General features: G+C 42.4%; 2 protein-coding genes across 2 annotated transcripts; one reads left to right on the forward strand and one right to left on the reverse strand.

Annotated features, from left to right (window-relative positions):
- The first annotated feature begins 9,531 nt into the window (after positions 1–9,531).
- LOC136493063 (uncharacterized) lies at positions 9,532–13,227 on the forward strand. Its single transcript, XM_066489100.1, has 3 exons — positions 9,532–9,727; positions 12,638–12,751; positions 12,872–13,227. Exons 1-3 carry the CDS (start codon positions 9,595–9,597, stop codon positions 12,916–12,918), a joined length of 294 nt encoding a protein of 97 aa, XP_066345197.1. The 5' UTR covers positions 9,532–9,594; the 3' UTR covers positions 12,919–13,227.
- A 1,717-nt stretch (positions 13,228–14,944) lies between these two features.
- LOC136492986 (uncharacterized) lies at positions 14,945–19,628 on the reverse strand. Its single transcript, XM_066489010.1, has 2 exons — positions 19,051–19,628; positions 14,945–17,807 (listed from the first exon to the last, which is right to left on the reverse strand). The coding sequence occupies exon 2, from the start codon at positions 17,706–17,708 to the stop codon at positions 15,471–15,473; it is 2,238 nt and encodes a 745-aa protein (XP_066345107.1). The 5' UTR covers positions 17,709–17,807; positions 19,051–19,628; the 3' UTR covers positions 14,945–15,470.
- Positions 19,629–20,957: the final 1,329 nt, after the last annotated feature.

A 20,957-nucleotide genomic window follows, 5' to 3' on the forward strand; every position in this document is an offset into this window, starting at 1 on the left:
GCAGGCGTCTACCGGTGGAGACTTCTGCGTTAGTGTCAGAATTAGAGACAAACATTGGTTCTGTGGCGATGATGTTATGTATGTTGACTTTGCAGAATTTCATCAGCTATGCCACCTAACCTCTCTGGACAAAGTTATCATTAGCTGCTATTGCCTGTAAGTAATAATTCTTTCGATCTATTATTAAACTCATCATATGTGTGTATATGCATATAAATTATCCTAGCAAGTACTATATATGCAGATTTACAATGACAGAGCTCAGAAAGGAAGGCTGCAATGAAATTGGTTTTGTTGATCCCCATATAGTATTCAAAGATCTAGTTACTCCAAAGCCTAATTGAAAGTCTGAGTCAGAGAGTAACCTCATGAACTTCTTAGTGAACCAACGCCACAAGAAGGATATACTCTTTCCCTACAACTTCAAGTGAATGTTAATAATGTCGATCATCCTTAATGGCTCATATGTTGATTCTAGTTAATTAATGAGTGTTATGCGTTATATCCTATAAACACATGCAGCAATCACTAGATATTGATGGACATCGATCTGGTGAAAAGTCACTTTATAATCTATGACTCGATGAGAAAACCACAACAAGACTACCAAGATATGATAAATATTATCCAGAGATAATTTCGGTATCTCTAGCAACTATATATACACACAAACATGATGATTAACTATATCTGATGACGTAGCAAATTTTTTATTGGGCAGTGTTTAGAAAACCTTTATTGAGAAGCAACACATAGGAAAATGCAAAGCGCCACTGAATGTAATCCCTTTGAAAGTAAGTCCCCTAAATCGCATCATCTTTATTAATTAAACATATAGCTTTCACCGGATCACCAGATTGGATGACAAATCTTTTTCTCGTAAAGTGGTGTCTGAGGCAGGAACAGGGGAACAACTACTGTGGTTACTATGTTTGCAAGTTTATCAAGGTGGTCTCCCAAAGAACTCCTACAGAGAGACTCAAAGTACGTTAAAAATACACTATATATTCATTTAATTATTATTATTGATTGTGTTACTATATCTTTATATATATATATGTACATATATTAATTTATTTTCCTTTAATTCAAACCTGTAGACTCGATGGTTGGAGGAAAAGGTCATACGGCAAGACCAAATCAAAGCAATTCAAGAGTCTATAGCCGGATTTTTTAATGACCAGGTCATCGATTCCAAAGGCGAGTTCTACTTCGACCCAACACTGCCATGGAAGCTAAGCTAGAGGATGAGAGGAAACTTGTTATATCACAACAACTGTAATGCAATCTTTTGTAATATATGCACATGAAATAATATAATGTAAAATACACATATGCATGCATGCATGTAAATATATATATGATGCATGCATGCATATATATATATATATATATATATATATATATATATATATATATATATATATATATATATTTGTATGCTTGAATTGTGTGATTTAATACGTTCATTGTGCTTGAACTGAAACATACTATATGCGCGTATAAATGTATAATTAGCAGCGTACAATACGACTTCGAAAACCTATTTTGAAAAGAAAACAAAAAAATGAAAAGAAAAGAAAAGAAAAAGGAAAAAAACCTTTAGTTCTGGTTCATATTACCAACTGGGACTAAAGGGTGCCGGCCATTGTGGCATGTCAGGAGGCACCTTTAGTCCCGGTTGGTGTTACCCACCGGGACTAAAGGTCCCCCTTTAGTCCTGGTTCTTGACCCAGGACTAAAGGACCCCCCCCCCCCCCCCCCCTTAGTCCTGGATGCTTGCTCCCGGGTGGGGAACCGGGACTAGAGGGGGTTCCCCACTGGGAGTAAAGCTCTGTTCTCTACCAGTGATTGCTTCCTTCACTTGGTTGCCTATGCTTGTTTTACATGCCTTACTTGTTATTTTTCCTTGTTTGTGTTTTGCTTGTCAACGCTAGACCGCATAGGATAGAAGATGTGGAGAGAACCCGATGAAGTCCAGAAGACAGGAATAGGAAACACAGGAATTGGAGAAGGATATGATCGTCAGCGAATGAAGGCAAGTCCTAACACCCACCTATACTTTTCCCTCCACTTCATTTATCATCCCTTAAGTACTCCCTTTCCTCCACCACAACATCTTGCTAGCCTCTACCATAAATCCACCAAACCCCATCTCCATTAATTAATAAACTTAACTTATATTACTAATTTCTCTTTTATGAATTAATGAAATTATAATGGGTCATGAGCTCGGCTATGTTAATGTGATCAATAATGATAAGGTAATGGTTACCTTGATATGAAATGAGCTCTATGAACCTGAGGATAACCACTATGAACTTAAATTGGTAAAACTGGACTAAACCCCGACAAGGGGCAAGTGGGGGTAATTTATGTGGGGATAGATTACCTTGGCAGGAACGCCTGGTGAGGGTTACTGTGGGAGATACTCGCCTAGGTCACATAAGGACCGGTTCGTAGTCCCTCTCGCCTAGTGAGATATTTCGTACAGCCACATGTCTGATATGGGCAGTCTTGATCTCACACCCTGTTAGATTGAAGTATAATTTCTACTTAGAGGCCAGTGTTGGCAGCGGAATATCAGGAGCCAACACGGATGCTATGTGATCTTCCGTGGTCCGGTTGGCGTGGTTGCTATGTGATCTTCCATGTTAAGCCCTTGAACTTTTGGTCGCGTTCGAGCCCATGATTATTGTTTTTGACCGTGTTTGAGCCATGTTATTATTTATTATGATGATTTGGTATCATTGGCACTATTATGTTGGGATGATGTTGTATCGTCCGATATTATATGATGGGATGATGTGGTATCATCCGAGATTATGAGATGGGACGATTTGGTATCCTCCCAAGATTAGTGTGTTTTCCAACCCCTGAGAAGCCACGGTAGAGTTATATGGAAATCTAGGTTAGCACCCAAGCGGGTACGGGATCTCGTTAGACCTGTCTAAGCTAAGCCTGGGCGTTTGGGTTATCCGATTTTTTCGGGTCGGGTAATTCAAAATTCGGGTAATTCAAAATTCGGGTAATAAAAATTGCTACCCGATATTACCCCCGAAAAAACACTACCCGCAAATTCGGGTACCCGATAATTCGGGTTCGGGTTCGGGTATTATCCGATATACCCAAATTTACAGAAAACAACAAACTACACTAAATTTCAGTAGCGATCTATACATAATTTCAGCAGCAATTTGTATAGAATTTCAATAGCAATTTGTAGAGAATAATATATTACAGTCACTCATTCAAATAGAGAGAATTATATTCTAATAAAGTGATAAGTTAAATGGTTCAGCTAACAACACATGATGAATACAAAGACAAAACAAATCTTTGGGTAGTTCGGGTAGTTTGGGTACCGGGGGATATTACCCGAATTACCCAAACTAATTTCGGGTAATCAAAATCGCTATCCGAATTTGGGATCGGGTACCTCGGGTTCGGGTAATTCGGGTCCGGGTTCGGGTAATTCGGGTACGGGTAATGGGTATCGGGTATTTTGCCCAGGCTTAGTCTAAGCCATGACGATGGTGTCGGACTGTGTCTATCTTGTGGAAAAATTTATACACCTCTGCAGAGTTTATTGAATCTATTCGAATAGCCATGCCCTTGGAATGGGCAGATGCTGAGATAAGAGCAACTATGATTAGACTTCTGTAACTATGAGAATATGGTAAGATGTATTTTACTAATTTGGTAAACTATAATTAACTCTAGAAACTGGTGAGAATGGTAATACTCTACCAGGGTCCAACCTATAATTATAACTACCTCACCCTACCACCTTTACTACTTTAACCACCTCCACATATAGCCTTTCCCTTCCACCTCCCCTCAACCCAAAGTTTAGGTCTTGCTGACTACTTTACGTACTCAACCCCCTCCATTCTATGATTTTAGAAGAGAAGATACAGGAGCACATACCCGGATGGAACTACTGAAGCTACGCAAGGATAGGACAATAGGAGAACGTACAAGTATGGAGCTATCGAGAACTACGCAAGGATAGGCCACCCGAAGTATACCCGAAGACGGAGCCGTACGATTACACGAAGGAGCTACTCTAGGAATACAACGTTGGGATATAGGAATACGCTTAAGGAATAAGTCTAGGGTTACGTCCGCACTCCAAGCTACCTGTAGGAATGGAGCCACGATGACATAGGACCGCTGTCGTAGAACTCTGATATATACTATAAGGCCTATGGCCCAAGCTATGTAAACCCGAACTATGTAATGTGTTTCCCCATTAGCAATAAAAATATGATTTTTTATATTAATTTTGTTCAAATTATGCATATCAGCTACTGATCCAAGGATTGATACATGATGCACAAAGAACCCTAAAATAGGGGTCCGACAATCACTCAAGCATAAGAAATGCCATCAATGGTTGCGCCCTATGTATTAAAAAATAATTCTTTTTTGTATGGCATTATGATTTTGTAAGTATAATGATTGAGTTTACAAATTCTCTACACTAAAAAAAACTCTAAAGTAACAATCTACTTGGTGATACTAAATCCGTATATTATCTGATCACCGTTCCTGCACAAAAGTCAGAAGCCCATACACCTCCGCGCCAGAAGTCCGAGAAATTGCGAAACGACTGACGCAAGTGCACCTACGTACAGAGTCCACGTCGGAACAAACTTCTGCAGAGTTCGTGTCAGTGGCCACGTCACATTATTTATAAATCCAGAAAGCACGGGTAATATAATTCCAAAAGGCAAATACATATCCATGGGATCATCACAGCAACATCATGGTGCTCCTCCTCCCAATCTACGTACATGCTCGAGCTGCATCACGGCAGCTGTCAGCACAGGGGTGAGGCTAATTTCTCTATCCTTCGATCTCTCAATTAAAAACTATTCATTATTCCTCTTTATTTTTTGAAGATTCGATTTCATGCCTTCGAGAATGGATTTCATGCCTAGATGTTACCTGTCCTATGATATGAAATTATACAACAATGACGAATGTAAAGATTTGTTGCTACTACCACTCAGTGTCTAAAGTTGTTTCGATATGAAGACCAGATCCCCACGTGTCTGTGTTCGATAAGAAATCCTCGAAACTCATACGTCTGCATCCGCATCTGATTACTAAGCTCAGTAAAAAAGTTCATAGTCCTGGTGCAACGCATGGGCATTTATCTAGTTTATTATTATTTATCCATTATGAATATTTTTTATAAACATGTGCGTGGACGCACGTGCATATCTCTTGGTACTCCCTCCATCCAGAAAAAAAACGTAATTCTAGTTCTGAACCTGAACACGACGTGTGTCCAGATTTAAAGCTAGAATTGCGTTTTTTGAACGGAGGGAGATATAAGGACTTTTGAGTTTGTTTTACATTAAACTATTCTATATCTGGTCAAGTTTATAGAAAAAATAATAACATTTATGAGCATCATTAGATTGATTTTTAAAATATTTTGTGATAGATTAATTCTTTTATTTAGATGGTAAAATTTTATAAATCTGATCAAACTAAATTAATCGAAATTTCTAAATTAATTTAACTACGATATAAATTCGTTAATTAATCATTAATAAAAATATAAAATCACTATTTGTGGACGAGTCCCCTCTCGTCTATGCCCACAAACTGTCCAACTCTTCCGTGACGAACTCAAATCGACCCAATTTTCTTTAGATATATAAGAGATAAGACAACTTCGCCTATGTTGTCTCAACATAGTAGGTCCCAAGCCCTGGTAAAGGAGGAGGGTTGTAATAGGCGTGGCGAGCCAACGGTAAATCTAGCCATTCTAATGGAGATGAAACCCGAAAGAAAATCGTTAGGGCGTAACCCTCTTAGCGACGCGCCATATCGGAACCCGGGTATGGTGTTAAATGAGCAAGAGCTGGATCGTCAACCCCATGACGCGTCGTGTCACGATCTAGGCATGGTGTCAAGTGAGCAAGGATCGAGTCATCGCATCTTTAATGGCGCGCTACATCGACGCCCGGGTGTAGTGAAAAATGAGCAAGGGTCTTCACATCTGAGTCGACGGATGCGAAGGGTAAGGAAGCTAGTCGAACCAACTAGGATCTGTTTAGGTAGTTGGAATATAGGGTCGCTTACAGGTAAGCTAAGAGAATTAGTTGATACCGCAACTAGGAGGCGTGTAAATATATTATGCATTCAAGAGACTAAATAGAAGGGTCAGAAGGCGAAGAAGGTGGACAATGCAGGTTTCAAGCTTTGGTATATAGGGACAATTGTGAATAGAAATAGAGTAGGAGTTTTGATTGATAAGAGCCTCAAGAATAGTGTGATGGGAGTGAGAAGGCAAGGAGGTAGGATTATCTTAGTTAAGCTAGTCATTGGTGATATGATCTTGAACGTAAATAGTGCGTATGCCCCCCAAGCAGGCCTCGACGAGAGTGCTAAGAGACAGTTCTAGGAAGACTTAGATGGCCTAATTAGAGCTATACCTAGTAGTGAAGCTTTTTATAGGAGGAGATCTTAATGGGCATGTAGGTACTACAAGCGCAGGTTTCGAGACAGTTCATGGAGGTTTTGGATATGGTAGTAGGAATCAGGAGGGGGGAAATTCTGGACTTCATGGTAGCTTTTGACCTGATGATAGCCAATACTTTCTTTAGAAAAAGAGAATCTCATCTAGTGACCTTCAGTAGCGGACAACACTCTAGCCAGATTGACTTTGTCCTCACAAGAAGAAAGGACAAACGAGCATGCTTAGGTTGCAAGGTGATACCAGGGGAGTGTATTGTTTCTCAACATAAGCTTTTGGTGGTAGACTTTCGTTTTCAGGTGCGTACCCGTAGGGATAAACAAGCTAAGATTGAAAGAACAAAGTGGTAGAAACTGAAAGGGGAGACGTCAGATGTATTCAGGGAAAGGGTTATTAAAGAGGGCTCTTGAAAGGAAGAAAAGGACATAAACAACATGTGGGAGAAGATGGCAACCAACATTCGAAAGGTGGCCTCAGAGGTATGTGGAGTAACTAAAGGAAGTGGAGGCGAGGCTAAAGATACTTGGTGGCAGAACAAGAAAGTCCAAAGGACTATTAAGGAGAAGAAAGAATGCTATAGACACTTATACCATGACAGGAGTATGGACAACATAGAGAAGTACAAGGTGGCAAAGAAGACTACAAAACGAGCTGTAATTGTGGCAAAGGGTAGAGTGTATGAGGATCTTTACCAGCGTTTGAGTACGAAGGAAGGAGAGAAGAATATTTATAGGATGGCTAGGACTCGTGAGAGAAAGACAAGGGACTTCAACCAAGTTAAGTGCATTAAGGATGAAAAGGAGCATCTCTTGGTGAAGGAGGATGAGATCCGACATCGATGGCAAGAGTATTTTGACAAATTATTCAATGGTGAGAATACGGACACAATCTTTCAGTTGGATGACTCTTTTGATGACACAAATAGGTGCTTTGTGCGGAGAATCCAAGAATCTAATGTTAGAGAGGCGTTGAAAAGGATAAAAGAAGGTAAGGCGATGGGACCGGATGGTATCCCAATCGAGGTGGGGAGATGCCTCGGGGACATAGCTATAGTATGGCTAACCAAGCTGTTCAACCAGATTTTTTGATCGAACAAAATGCCTGATGAGTGAAGGAGAAGTATATTGGTACCAATCTATAAGAATAAAGGGGATATTCAAAGTTGTATTAATTACCAAAGAATTAAGTTGATGAGCCATACTATGAAGCTATGGGAGAGAGTTATCGAGCATCGCTTGAGAGTAATAACGTGGGTCTCTATGAACCAATTTAGTTTCATGCCCGGAAGATCAACCATGGGAGCCATTTTCTTAATAAAATAAGTTATAGAGCGGTATAGGGAGAAGAAAAAGGACCTACACATGGTTTTTATTAACTTGAAGAAGGCTTATGATAAAATACCAAGGATTGTTATATGGTGAGCTTTGGACAAACATAAAGTCCTAACGAAGTACGTCGGGCTCATTAAGGACATGTACAATAATGTTGTGACTAGAGTTCAAACAATTGATAGAGACACGGATGACTTTTCAATTAGGATAGGACTACATCAAAGGTCAGCCTTGAGCCATTATTTATTTACCTTAGTGATGGATGAGGTCGCAAAGGACATACAAGGGGACATCCTGTGGTGTATGCTTTTCGTGGATGATGTAGTGCTAGTTGATGAAAGCTGGATAGGAGTGAATCAGAAACTGAAGTTATGGCAGGAGACTTTGAAGTCCAAAGGTTTTAGACTCAGTAGAACTAAAACTGAATATATGAGATGTGACTTCGGGACTACTACTCGGGAGGAGGAAGATATTAGTTTGGAAGGTCAAATAATGCCTAGGAAGTATACATTTTGATATTTAGGATCAATGCTACAGAGAGACGGGGATATTGATGAAGATGTTAGCCATAGAATCAAAGCAGGGTGGATGAAGTGACGACAAGCATCTGGTGTCCTATGTGACAAAAGGGTACCACAGAAGCTAAAAGGCAAGTTTTATAGGACGACGATTAGATCTGCTATGTTGTATGGTGCAGAATATTGACCTACGAAAAGACGATATGTTCAACAAATAAGTGTCACGGAAATACGTATGTTGCGTTGGATTTGCGGTCATACAAGAAGGGATCGAGTTCATAACGATGATATATGTGATAGATTAGGGGTAGAACCAATTGAAGAAAAGCTTGTCCAACACCGATTGAGATAGTTTGGACATCCAACGAAGACCTCCAGAGACACCGGTGCATAGTGAAATCCTAAGCCAAGATAGTAACATGAAGAGAGGCAGAGAAAGACCAAAGTTGACTTAGATAGAGGCAATAAAAGGAGACTTGAAAGGATGGAATATACCCAAAGACTTAGCCTTAGATAGGAGTGCTTGAAAGACAGCTATTCACGTGCCTGAACCTTGATTGCTTCTGTTGGATTTCAATTGTAGCCTATCCTAATTTGTTTGGGACTTAAAGGCTTTGTTGTTGTTGTTGTATATAAGGCTGGATAACGAGATGGCTTGACTCGGCTCGTTCTGGCTCGTTAAGATAACGAGCTAGCTCGGCTCGGCTCGTTATCCTAACGAGCCAGAAAGCTAGCTCGGCTCGGCTCGTTAAAGCTCGTGAGCCAGATATAAAAAAATATACAAAATATAATATTTGTATTTATCTAAAGTATGAGAATAATAATAATATAAAAGAAATGCATCTAGACTAGTTAGTAGTCAATTTATAAGGTCTAGACCAGTTACCAGTCAATTGTAAAATGAAAGACATGAAGTAATAAAAAACTAATTTAAGTTTTGATTTTTTTTTCTGGAAACTTAGCTCGTTTAGCTCACGAGCGGCTCACGAGCTAACTCGAGTTGGCTCATTATAACTAACGAGCTAAAATCTTAGCTCGGCTTAGCTCGTTATCATAACGAGCCAAACCGAGCCAAGTCGAGCCAGCCACGAACCGAACGGGGTAACAAGCTTAGAGTTTTTCGTCCGGTCTTAATTATATATAAGAGATAAGACGGTAGGCCCAAGCTTTTCAAGCAGAAGCCGGACCTAGGCCCAGCACCAAGACCCACCGAACCCTCGCAGTTTCGTCGCGCACACCAACTCGAGAGATGAGCACCGGCGGCGCGGACAAGCCCGGCAGCGGCGGCAGCGGCGGCGCGGTGAAGACGCCGTCGGACTTCCTCAAGTCCATCAGGGGCCGCCCCGTAGTCGTCAAGCTCAACTCCGGCGTCGACTACAGAGGTATCAATCACGCTTTTTCTCGCGTTTCCGCTACTCTGCCCAAACCCTAGAAGGCGGTCGTAAATCTTTGAACTCTGAGTTTCCGGGATGTCAGTGGGCAGACACTTAGCTGATTTCCGCGTTTTGGGGCGTTCGGTAAGGTAAACTGGGGTTGCTAGAAACACCCTGAATATCTAGTTTGGAAGCCTATGGTTACTCTTCTAGGATTTTGTATCTGTGATTTGGATGGGCGAGCATGGGGCAGTGTCGACTTGTATGAATTGGTAATTTCTCACATATAATATCTTTGTGAACTTCAATCTTCACGAACCAAGGAGCACATTAGCACAGTGTTGCAATTGTAGAACTAGCCCGCGTTGTAGAATCAAACAAATGACTTCTAGGCTTTGCTGGTGAAAGCATATTTATTCTGGTTACAGAAAGGTTGTTGGGTGGCAAACTATCATGAAGTGTTGAAGTTTGTATGAACATTTGAATATTGTAATGTGATTTGGGGAAACACAAAAGTAAGTCTAGCAAACAGAAGAACACAAACTAGGTCCTTTTGTCTGCAATGCTCAATGGAGGTTCCTGTAGGGTGTTAAAAAACATGGACTCCACAAGCTACCTGAAGCTCACCTTGAGCTCAAGTCTACACAACGATTCAGTATTTTTTCCAGTCAAGCTTGACCTGTTTTTTTAGAGCATACTTCTGTGTGTTCTAATGTTCTCTTGTGCAGTATGCATTTACAAACTCAAAGCTGCCTAGAATCAACTCAGACGCATTCCCGTGCACTAATCACAACTACTGATTAACTAAGGCAGTAATGCTTATCTCTGGCAAGAACTTCCTTGAGTTCATCTTTCCTGCATGACTACCATGGTCCACTGGCCTCTCTTAGCCTTCACTGCCATCAGTCATGTCCCTTTTATCCCCTGTCCATACCAGATTTCATTCAGATTTCTAATCAACTGATTTTGGAAACGAGTTTTACCAGAATGTTGTACATTTGGCACATCATACATATTGATAGTTTGTGTAAATGTACAAATTAGACATGGAACTTAAGAATATAACGTGCAATATTGTTGCACTAATGGACCCTATATAAGCAGGCGATTACATGGGTGGGTACTCTTCATATCTTAAGACCTAAGCCGTATCAAGTGGACCAGATTCTGAGGAATGGAGACCGAGTCCTCGTGCGAGCAACCGCGTGTGGTTTACTTAAAGAACAAACTGAGAACCGTATACAGGATGGGAAGAACATGAATGTTGGTAGCCTCAGTGAGTGCTTCGCTTCACTCGTAATAGATATTAAATACTTCACTAAAATTGGTACATGCAAAGCTGCAATATTCAATTGTGTATGAGAATTTAATGTATCTTTTGATTACTGCATATTATGTGAGGTATCAAACAAGCAAATTCTTATTGACTTTTCGTTTCCTGTTGCATGTTGCTTGACAGGCATCAAATCAAATGTATATAGAAAACAAATATATTAAAGCAAATATGTTACTATCCTGTGTTCTTGGCCTATTTCCCATTTGGTTGATTGTGGCTCTTCAATATAGGTTTCTTACGAAAACAAAAGGTTATATCAGGAACTTCACTCCTGTATCTTCCTTCACAAATTGAAATAAATTTGTGATCAAACCGGTTGATAACATTATTATCTTTACGAAAGTATTCCATTATCGTTTATTGCTGCTAAGGGCCAATAACATGATTCATTGTGGAAAAAGTACCTATATTGCTCCTGGAAGCAGTATGCTGTCCTCTTTTAGACCATCCATCCATTTTCCTATGTATGCTCCTGCCAAGTTGCATACTGTCCATATTACCTGGCATGTCATAAAGTAATTTGTAGTACTCTGATGTTATTTAATATATCTTGGCTAACATTTGTTAGCTAAAACATTTAATTGTTACTACCTAAGTACCTTTGTTTTGCAACGTTTGTCCTGTCTGCGTACCTAGTAGACTTGAAAGCTGAGTAACTTAAGATGAAATCAGATTGTTCTTGGTCTCATTGGATGGATGAACTGTTGATATATCCAATGAGATGAAATCAGATTGTTCTTTGGATGGATGGACTGTTGATATATCCAATGAGTACTAGACATATTTTTTTTTTTTAAATTGAATAAGATAAGATGCTGTATGTGGACAGTGGGCCTAGTAAATAAACATTATGAAACAGAGGGAGTATTAGTCTGCAGTACCTTAGTCAACAACAATATATACATATTTTGTTGATTATGGGGCCGCTAGCGTTTTGGTTAAATGAAGAATTTGATAATTGCCATTATGTAGAAGATAGATCAATAAGACACATTTTAGTTTTCATTTATTCTGCAGCACTGCTGGTATTTACCAGTAAGATTGCGTGAGATGAACAAACTGACTAACTGTTAAAATGCAAAGCAAAGTGATGATTAAAGCTGTTGGATACCCTTACATGCACTGATTTATTGTTCAAGCTGGTAAGCTTGTTTTACAGTTTATACTTCTCCTTTTAGGTCTCATTTTCTCACCAAAAGATTTGTTTGTGCCTACATGCTCTACAGTGTACAGCCATAAAATTTATGAATTTTGGGCACTGCAATAATTCATCACTCTACTTGCTCTTATGCATATCATGCATGTAGCAAATTTCACTGTTGCATTTGCCATGGTGTAGACCTATATATGTTGAATCTTTTTAGTGAACATAATAGATTGCTGTTTTCCAGTGCTGGCATGTACATTTGGAGTTTATCTATCCTAAATCCATTTTATTTCTGCCATCTGGCCCTGGCATGTCTTTGTTTGATGATAATTAGTGCGCTATATGATATAAAATGCCAGCAAGGAAAAATAGCATTTCATGGATTTGATTGTTAGTTTTACGAATTTTCTTTTGTCCAAACTCTTGTGATAACCAGGTATATTGGCTTGTCTGGACGGTTATATGAACATCGCAATGGAGCAGACTGAGGAGTACGTGAATGGCCAGTTGAAGAACAAGTATGGTGATGCCTTCATAAGGGGCAACAACGGTACGACCTGGATTTCCAAACCCAATCTCTAAATGTCTCCTCCGCTGAGAAATGTTTCAATGTCTCCGTTTTATTTTCTGCTTGTGCATTATATCCTGATGCTTGTTGCCCCAAATGCAGTTTTGTACATCAGCACGTCGAAGCGGACCCTTACTGATGGTGCATAGACGGATTGGAGCCCTCTGTCCTCCCTTGTGTGTCGTGCAACTTCAAAGCCGTTGACTTTGGTTGCGCTCTGACTCTGATGCATCCTTTCGATCTCTGTACTTGCTGTCTGGGTGAAGTTGGGGAAAGGGAAAATGTATCGCACGATTTCATGGGCTTGCCAGGTGCTATTTTGATGTAACTGACATTTATTCAGCTTCCCATGCATATGTGGTGTTGCTTTAGGGATATGGATAAGATACTGTGTTTGCAGCATCGCATTATGTTCTTTCATCGTTAATGGTCGGTATCAACTCGTCAATGTTGTGATCTGCTTTGAGTTTTGAACTCCTATGGTTGATTTGATCGCTATAACGACCAGAAACAATTCTTAGGGTCTGTTTGGGAACGCAAGAATTGTAGAGAAATTTTACAGGTAGGAAAAAAGCAGGGATAGGGAAAAATTTCCTTGTTGCAAACAGTGCCTTGGCCCTTGGCACCACCCCAATGAGGAAGTCTCGCCGGCTGGTAGCCGTTCCGCCGCCACCAGCGGTGCCCTCATCACCGCCCTGGCGCAGCACAGCACCCTGGCTCGCCGTGCTCTATCTGTTCATTTGTCGATGGACGAGCACTATCGGCTATGGCACGTCAGATGCAAAAGCTGGAAGACTGCCGTCAGGAGTGCTGCTTGGCTGTCCTGGTGCCCTCTCTGATCATGCTGTCTCTTTTCAGTCTCGGACACCACTGCTGTCTGTGTAAAGGCGCACACTTTCTATTGTTTCCTTCTTTATTTATTCTTTTGTCAATATGGAGATATAATAGAGTGTTTAATGCATGCTGATAAAGATCTATTTATTCGGGGGGCACTTTTTTTTTATGTGCAACGAGCATATATCTATCTTCCAAATACTTGAGGCCACAATTGGGTCTCGAGGGAGCCTCATACGGATAAGAAGCATTAGCCTACGAACAAACACATGCAAACTCTTCCTCTATGTGACCACTAAATGTGCATTAGCCATCTATACTACATTTTTTTCTAAGAAAAACGAGCATATATCTATCTTCCAAATGCTTGTGGTCAAATACTTGCAGTACTTTTCAGCGAACTAATACTAATGCTTATGCTGAAGTGCTGTGAGAGAAAAACACCGTTGGTTCGCTGAAAAGTACTGCTGAAGTAGGGTAACAAATCAGAGCCGGATTGTCCTTCATGTACTCCCCCTGGATTCATCGATCCCAGCACCTCCTGTACGGTCTTGGGAATTAATTCTTAGTATAATGCATCACCCATTCACGTCCAACCATCTTCTTTCCTCGTGTCCTTTACCGTATACTTCTTTCGTCGTAAAATATCTGTCATTTTCGTTTTCTGAGTAACAACTTTGAAAAATATATATTAAAAAATATTAGTATTTATGGTATATAATCGGTAGCATTGGAAAGATATTTGAATTTACTTTTTTAATAAATTTATTTAGAAATACAAATGTTGCACGTATTTTCTATAACGGAACACAAAGCGGCAGATAATTTGGGACAATTTAGGAGAGGGAGTATTTGGTTTGCCACGCCACCTACCGAGCAACAGAAAATCCCATCATACTGTGCAGTGAGTGCATACCTACTTGGATATTTGCTGGGCAACTCACAACCAAATAAATACACACAAGTATGAGTGCATAGTGGTACAATCCCACATGATACCAGGAGTACATTCTTGGATACAGCATGCGTCAGCACAAAGATTTGAGCGTTTGGTTTGCGTCCAAAGGGTGCCGCGCCGCGCCACAACTTCAGCGCCGCAGTTGCGGCATGCGTTTGGTTCGCTGCCCCATTTGCGGCATGCCACAGCCTTGCCGTGGTCCGCTAGTGCATTTTGAGTGCCAAAACGTGCGGGAGGTGCGGCGGCCAATTTCAGCACCGCAGTTGTGGCATGGCCAAACGCTCGGTGCGGCAGTCTCTAGACACCATCCAAACGCTCCCGAACCAACCAATCGATCCAAGTAATTCAGATGTACAACCAAACAGTACACTGTCAAAGACAGAAGCATCCACTAGATAAAATTAAAGCACTATATTTTCCGACATGGTTACCAGAGTTCAGAGTCTACAATTATCAGGTTCAACATTATGGCGATGAATTACTATAAGACCGAAGGAAATACAACATCATAAGTAAAAACGGGGTACACAAATGCGGGGTACATGGGCAAGCCAAGCCTATCAGCTCTTTCCCTCGACTCAGACTTGCCTCCTACACAAACAAGTAAACACCTTCACCCTCCTCTCCTACCTCCCGTCGACTAACCTCCTCACCAATGCCGTGTGCGGCCTCCTCCCAATGGCCATTTAATCTACGAGGCGTTTTGTGTAGTGATAAAATCAAATGTTAGAAATGCCTAAGAATTAAAAAGGTCAAAAGTCCGTCACACAGGCTGCTTGCCCTGGCAGTATTGTCCAAGTCATCAGCCAAAAATAAGATGACGTAGTAGAGCTTTAGATACCATCATGTGCTGGCACGGTTGTCGTTAACGAAGTGGGACTGATCATTCAGACATCCAGCTACCTATCTTCAGTGTTCAGAGTTGCCCCCCTCATATTTAGCAGTCTGCGCCACCGTGTCTTCCTTGAGCTCCGTGATAACCTTAAGAAGGTCCACTGGAGTTGCAGCAGGGTCCAGCTCATGGCAACCTTTTGGGGCATTGTTGCCTTCTTCACCGGTCAGAAGACGAGAAGGAACTCGATGCGAGAACTGGAACAGCTCTTCCTTTGGTATCCTCCTGACCTCCTTGGGATCCATGTGTCTGTGGAAGACAGCTTTGAATCCGGCAACCTTCAGCAATGGGATGACAGTCAGCCCTTGCTCCTCGGTGAAATCATCAATGACTTCTACTATCTCATACTTGTATATCACATCATCAGGCGTAAGCTCATTCCAATCAGGAGACCAGTTACGGTACAAGGCCCATGTATCCCCTTTCTGGGGAACAATCCTGATGATGCCACGGGGACCTTTAGTCCAGCTCACTTTGTGTGAAAATATGTTGACCGTTTTGCTGACCTGATATCTTCCGACCCTGAAATCACCACATGTCTTCTGGAAACCAGAGGCGACCCAGTTTATAGGTGCCAGTTCAATATTTGACTTTGAGTTGAGAAAACTCATGCGGATCCGGAAAGGCCTCATTGAAAGAACTTTCTGAACCATTACATATAGGCGAGGCATGCCATCCTCGCTGTCATATGTAGCCCATACTTGATCACTATCAAAAGCCTTCTCCGTTCGATCTTTATCAAAATCATGGAAGTCAGGGTCTGGGACATCAATTGACACAGGTACACGGCGCTGCTCTGGATTCTTGTCATCAGTAGCAGGCACTTGGATTTCCATGCTTCTTGAGTTGCATAGCTTGACTCCCTTGCCAGGTTTGTCAGAGAGGACACCATTGACCTTTATGTTGTTGTCACAAGGATATAGCTTTCCTTCAGATCCTCTTCTCTCTGCAAATCGTGAAGATGATGTGATGTTTAACTCCTGCAATTTTTCACAGACAGTTGCCTTGGCTTTCTCAAGAAGTAGACTTCGTGTATCAATCTGGGTAATCTCACCCAGAATATTTGCTCTTCTTCCACTAACTGCAGATCTAAACCTTTCCACTGAAGTACCATTGACCCGTCCCACATCAGTGAAAACAGCAGTTGGTTCTGTGCTTGCGGCAACTGTTTCTTTGTTATCACCACCATAATCCACAGTAGTGTAAGCATCATAATTATGCCTTCTCCGCTTTGAGAAGCGACCGCGCCTTGAAGCAGTTTTCTCATGGACATATGTATTGCCGCTTTCAGAATAGTTGTAGCTGTAGCTCTCATCATGCTTCCTTCTCTGTTTCTCCAAGGCCTGTGTACTATAAGCATTAGTACCAGCTGAAGGTGCTGTCTTGGAGTACTGATTCCACTGGAAGCCTTGATTGTTGTAGGAATCATAAGTATTATCTTGCTGGTACCCCCCATGCCCTGTCCCAGGGATGCTAGAAGTCCTGCTTGTTGAGCCATATGAATGCTTGGTCGAATTGTGGTTCTGCTGCTGCTGCGGCTGCTGCTTGGTTGACCAGGAGAATGATGAACTGCTTCCGTTGCAAGGGAACCCAGTCTCCACTGCCAAGAATGCATGATGGCAATTTGGGCACAGCAGGTTATGATTAAGATAAATTCTTAGGTACTCATACTGCATCCGGCAGCGGTTGCAAGATGTCCAGAATGTATCAACCCCAACAGGACGGGTAGTAGCCTCAGCTGTGGCTGCAGCGGCGGCGGCGGCATTCTTTTGAGCCCTCTTGTTTGCCTTCTTATCATAAGTATAGATGCCACTGGTTACGTTGACAACAGAATGGTTTCTTCGCTTCTCATCATAAACAACCTTCCTGCTACTATCTGACAACACACTCCATGCCTCAGAGATCAGTTTGAAGGCCTCCTCAGCACCAACTGACTTGTTCTTGTCTGGGTGCAGCAGCAAAGCTAGCTTCCTATATTGCTTCTTCACCTCCTCTTCATCTGCAAAGGCGCCTAAAGACAATATCCGATACCAGTCACTCTCTCCATCAATCTTGGACTCAGCTGCAAGATGAACTTCAAGCGTTGAGACCATCTGCAATATGCCTTCAAGTGTTGGGCAGAGATTCTGGGCCTTGAGTGCGTATTTCCGAGCACCCCTGATGTCACGGGCATGGAACTTGGTCTCAGCAACATTTTTGGCTTTTAGGGCCTCATCCATATTGTACTCCTCACTCATCTGCGCCTCTGGACTCATTGGCCAACAAAGTAACTTGAACGGGAGCAGCGAAGCCCAAGATCAATAACTGGACAAGATTAAGTGTGAATCCAGATTAGAAATCTTCATTGCTTTGGCCTGCAGTTAAGTAAATCCAGGTTAGAAATCTGAACGACAACATCAAAAATGAAAGAACACTATGACGTAACAGTATATACTACAAAACATAAAGATCCACTGAAATGAGAAACCAACGAGCATACAAACAAGCACCGAAGAGTGAAGAGGTCCCAGAACAGTAAGCTATCAAGTTTGAACAAATCATTTCAGATCCAAAACAAGTTAGAAGTGAGCGCTTCACTTAAACCATACTGATCGCTAGTTCTATATCACGAAGAACTGGCATTTCCCAGTATTAACTTCGGCTCGGACATAGCATGTGCTCCCATCAAACCACTACGCGGCACTGAGATTCACTTCACTAAATTCGGACCCCCGAGCATCCTTACGCCGCATTCACCCTTGATTTGCAGCTGCTAAGCGAAGCATATCATGCAACTCCTCCAACAATGCCCACAACAAAAAATCGTGTCTTTCATAGCAACAAATGGAACAAAAGATCCAAACTTTCTACACAAGCCCACAAATCTCAAACGCCACCCGCGATGAGAAATTTCGATATTTGGAACTCCAAATGTTGCGCTTCGCAGTTTTGCCATTTGTAACGTGGACTTCGCAAAAATAGGTCTCAATTTTCATGCCATTTCGTGTATTTCCTCTATTTTCTCGTATCTCTCGTTGTATCTGGCAAGTGAAAAGACACTTTTGCCCTCCTGTGAATTTTGCACCGTGCGTACGTAATACTGGAGAGCCCGACGTTTCGTGTCGCCCTAACCTCTCGTCGTTACGCGCGATCCTGACCTCGACGCGCCGGCAGCCATGGACGGCCAGCCGCCCGACGCCCCAGGCGGCGGCCAGCCAACCAGCCTGCCCAGGCGGTACGTACGTAAGCAGGCAAACGAACAGAAGGGAGCAAATGTTCAGAAGGGCAAAAGCGTCGTTTCAAGTGCCACACACGTTTTAAGGCCTATTTTTGCAAAGTCCCCGTTGCAAACGAGGAAACTGCAAAACGCAACGTTTGACATCCAAATTTCTCGACCGCAGTAGCATGAACCAAAAAAAAACCCAGCGAATGAAAAAAAAACCCAGCGAAATAAACAAACAAGTGCCTAGGAGTAGAGGCACCTAACCAGTTCACAAGCATCTCCCCCAAAACCCAGCTAAAATCGAGCCAAGAAACGCCTCGATTCAAGGAAAAAGACAAGGAAGCGGACAGAGAGGGACGAGAGAAGATCGTGGCGCTGTGCGGACGGAGACCTACCCGTGGAGCTGTGTGGCGACCGCGCCGGAGCCGGTCGCGGGGACGCTGGGCTGCAGAGGGCGGACGCCGCGCCGGAGCAGGTCGCGAGGACGCTGGGCCCCAGGCGGTGCTCGACTGGGCTGGGCGCGGTCTCCTCTCCGGGTTGCGGCGCGGTGAGCTTCGGCGGCGAGCGGAGGGAGGAGATGGGCTGCGGGCGGAGAGGCGAGCTCGGCCGCGGGGAAGAAGGGGCGGCCGCCGCCCTCTGCTGATGGATCGGGGACTCCCGACGAGACGCCCGCCAGATCTGGCGGCGGCAGACCGCGGCCGGCGGTGAGACGCACCTCAGAAGAAATTTTATTTCGGTGGAGGAGCGCTCGAAAAAACGAAGCTTTTTTTTTTCCAAGTCAAAGCCTCCAAAATTTTGCAATACACAATGGCAATGTGCCGAGAAGGGTCATGTAGGTGCTGCTGCAGTAGAGTAGAAAAAAAGTAGGTCAGGTCATGTGTGTCCTGTAAAAAGGGAAATAAATTATTCCATCTCTGTTTTCGTTTGCTCCAAAAGTTTCGAACTTTTGCCCCTATTCGGTGCCCCAAATTAAATCCGGCAACAGTGCAGCCCCAAACAACGGGTTCAGCCCTAACTCAGGGGCTTTCTTGAGATTTCCACCTTTTTTTCTCTATCTCACAAAAATACTTTTTGTATATAAAAGCAAAGAGAGATGGTTGCCGAATTTATTTGGTGATTAGCGACTGATTACTGTTTTATTAGCTGGAGATTTGAGGCCGGCACAAGGGCACTCGATATGGGAAATGGCTCTAATGTCCTCCTGGCGGGCCCCACATCACTTCAGACATACAAAGGCACCCATGAGGTAATTTGCTTGCGTACAGGTATGTGATATACTAGTCGTATACGCATGTACGTGACACTTTATTAGGGGCTATTTGTGTAAAATCACAGCAGTGGGGGGTAACCTGGTGCTGGTGATAGAACCACCAAATGCCAGGGACATATTAGGAATTTCCCATGCAATAATGCTTAGGGTTAAAATCACAACCACCAGCCTCAAAAAGGTTCCTCTCGCTCCTCTCTTAACCCGAATTTTTTTTCCTCCACCGGAGAAGATACCTTGTGTACATATGGCTGTGTGAGAACCCCTTTTTCCCAAGTGTGGAACCCACTCCCCTTGTTCGTCTTTAAGCATTCTCTCTCTACGGCCTTGTTTAGACTGAGATTAGGAATCAGTATTCGGCACTGTAGCACTTTCGTTTGTATTTGACAATTACTGTTCAATCATGGCCTAACTAGACTCAAAAGATTCGTCTCGTAATTTACAATCAAACTGTGTAATTAGTTATTTTTTATCTATATTTAATACTCCATGCATATGTCCAAAGATTTGATGTGATGGAGAGAGAGTGAAAAAACTTGCAATCTAAACAAGGCCTACATCATCACTCACCAGCACTTTTTTTTCTGTGCTGGTATATGAAGAAGGAAGGGCAGGCTTGCTGCAAGCGGTAGAGTCTTACCGCCTATGACCGGAAAGTCTCAGGTTCGAGTCACGGTCTCCTCGCATTGCACATGTGAGGGTAAGGCTTGTCACTGACGTCCTTCCCTAGACCCCGCACAGAGCGGGAGCTCTCTGAAGAAGGAATACAGGCCCCGTTCGCTAGTCTGAAACTTGGCTGAAACTGGCTGAAAAACACTGTTCTGGCTGAATTGTTGTGAGAAAAAAACACTGTTCCGGCTGAAAAGACAAGCCGAATATGGGGTAAGCCGAACGGGGCCACAATAATAAAATAAACAGCACTAGCACAAAATATCTAGAGCAAGTACTAACACTGTTAACATTTCAGACAGAGTGATCCTGAAACTGGTTCATGCGTGATAATATGGATTATTTGTTTGAGCCTGCAAAAGAACA

The sequence above is a fragment of the Miscanthus floridulus genome, chromosome 11, assembly GCF_019320115.1.
Source record: "Miscanthus floridulus cultivar M001 chromosome 11, ASM1932011v1, whole genome shotgun sequence".
NCBI lineage: Eukaryota > Viridiplantae > Streptophyta > Magnoliopsida > Poales > Poaceae > Miscanthus > Miscanthus floridulus.

Excerpts from the sequence above, each read along its gene's own strand:
- LOC136492986 (XM_066489010.1), bottom strand. The coding sequence starts at position 17,708 with ATGAGTCCAGAGGCGCAGATGAGTGAGGAGTACAATATGGATGAGGCC.
- LOC136493063 (XM_066489100.1), top strand. The coding sequence starts at position 9,595 with ATGAGCACCGGCGGCGCGGACAAGCCCGGCAGCGGCGGCAGCGGCGGC. Across the intron at positions 9,728-12,637 it reads CTCCGGCGTCGACTACAGAG|GTATATTGGCTTGTCTGGAC; the intron begins GTATCAATCACG and ends TGTGATAACCAG. Across the intron at positions 12,752-12,871 it reads CTTCATAAGGGGCAACAACG|TTTTGTACATCAGCACGTCG; the intron begins GTACGACCTGGA and ends CCCCAAATGCAG.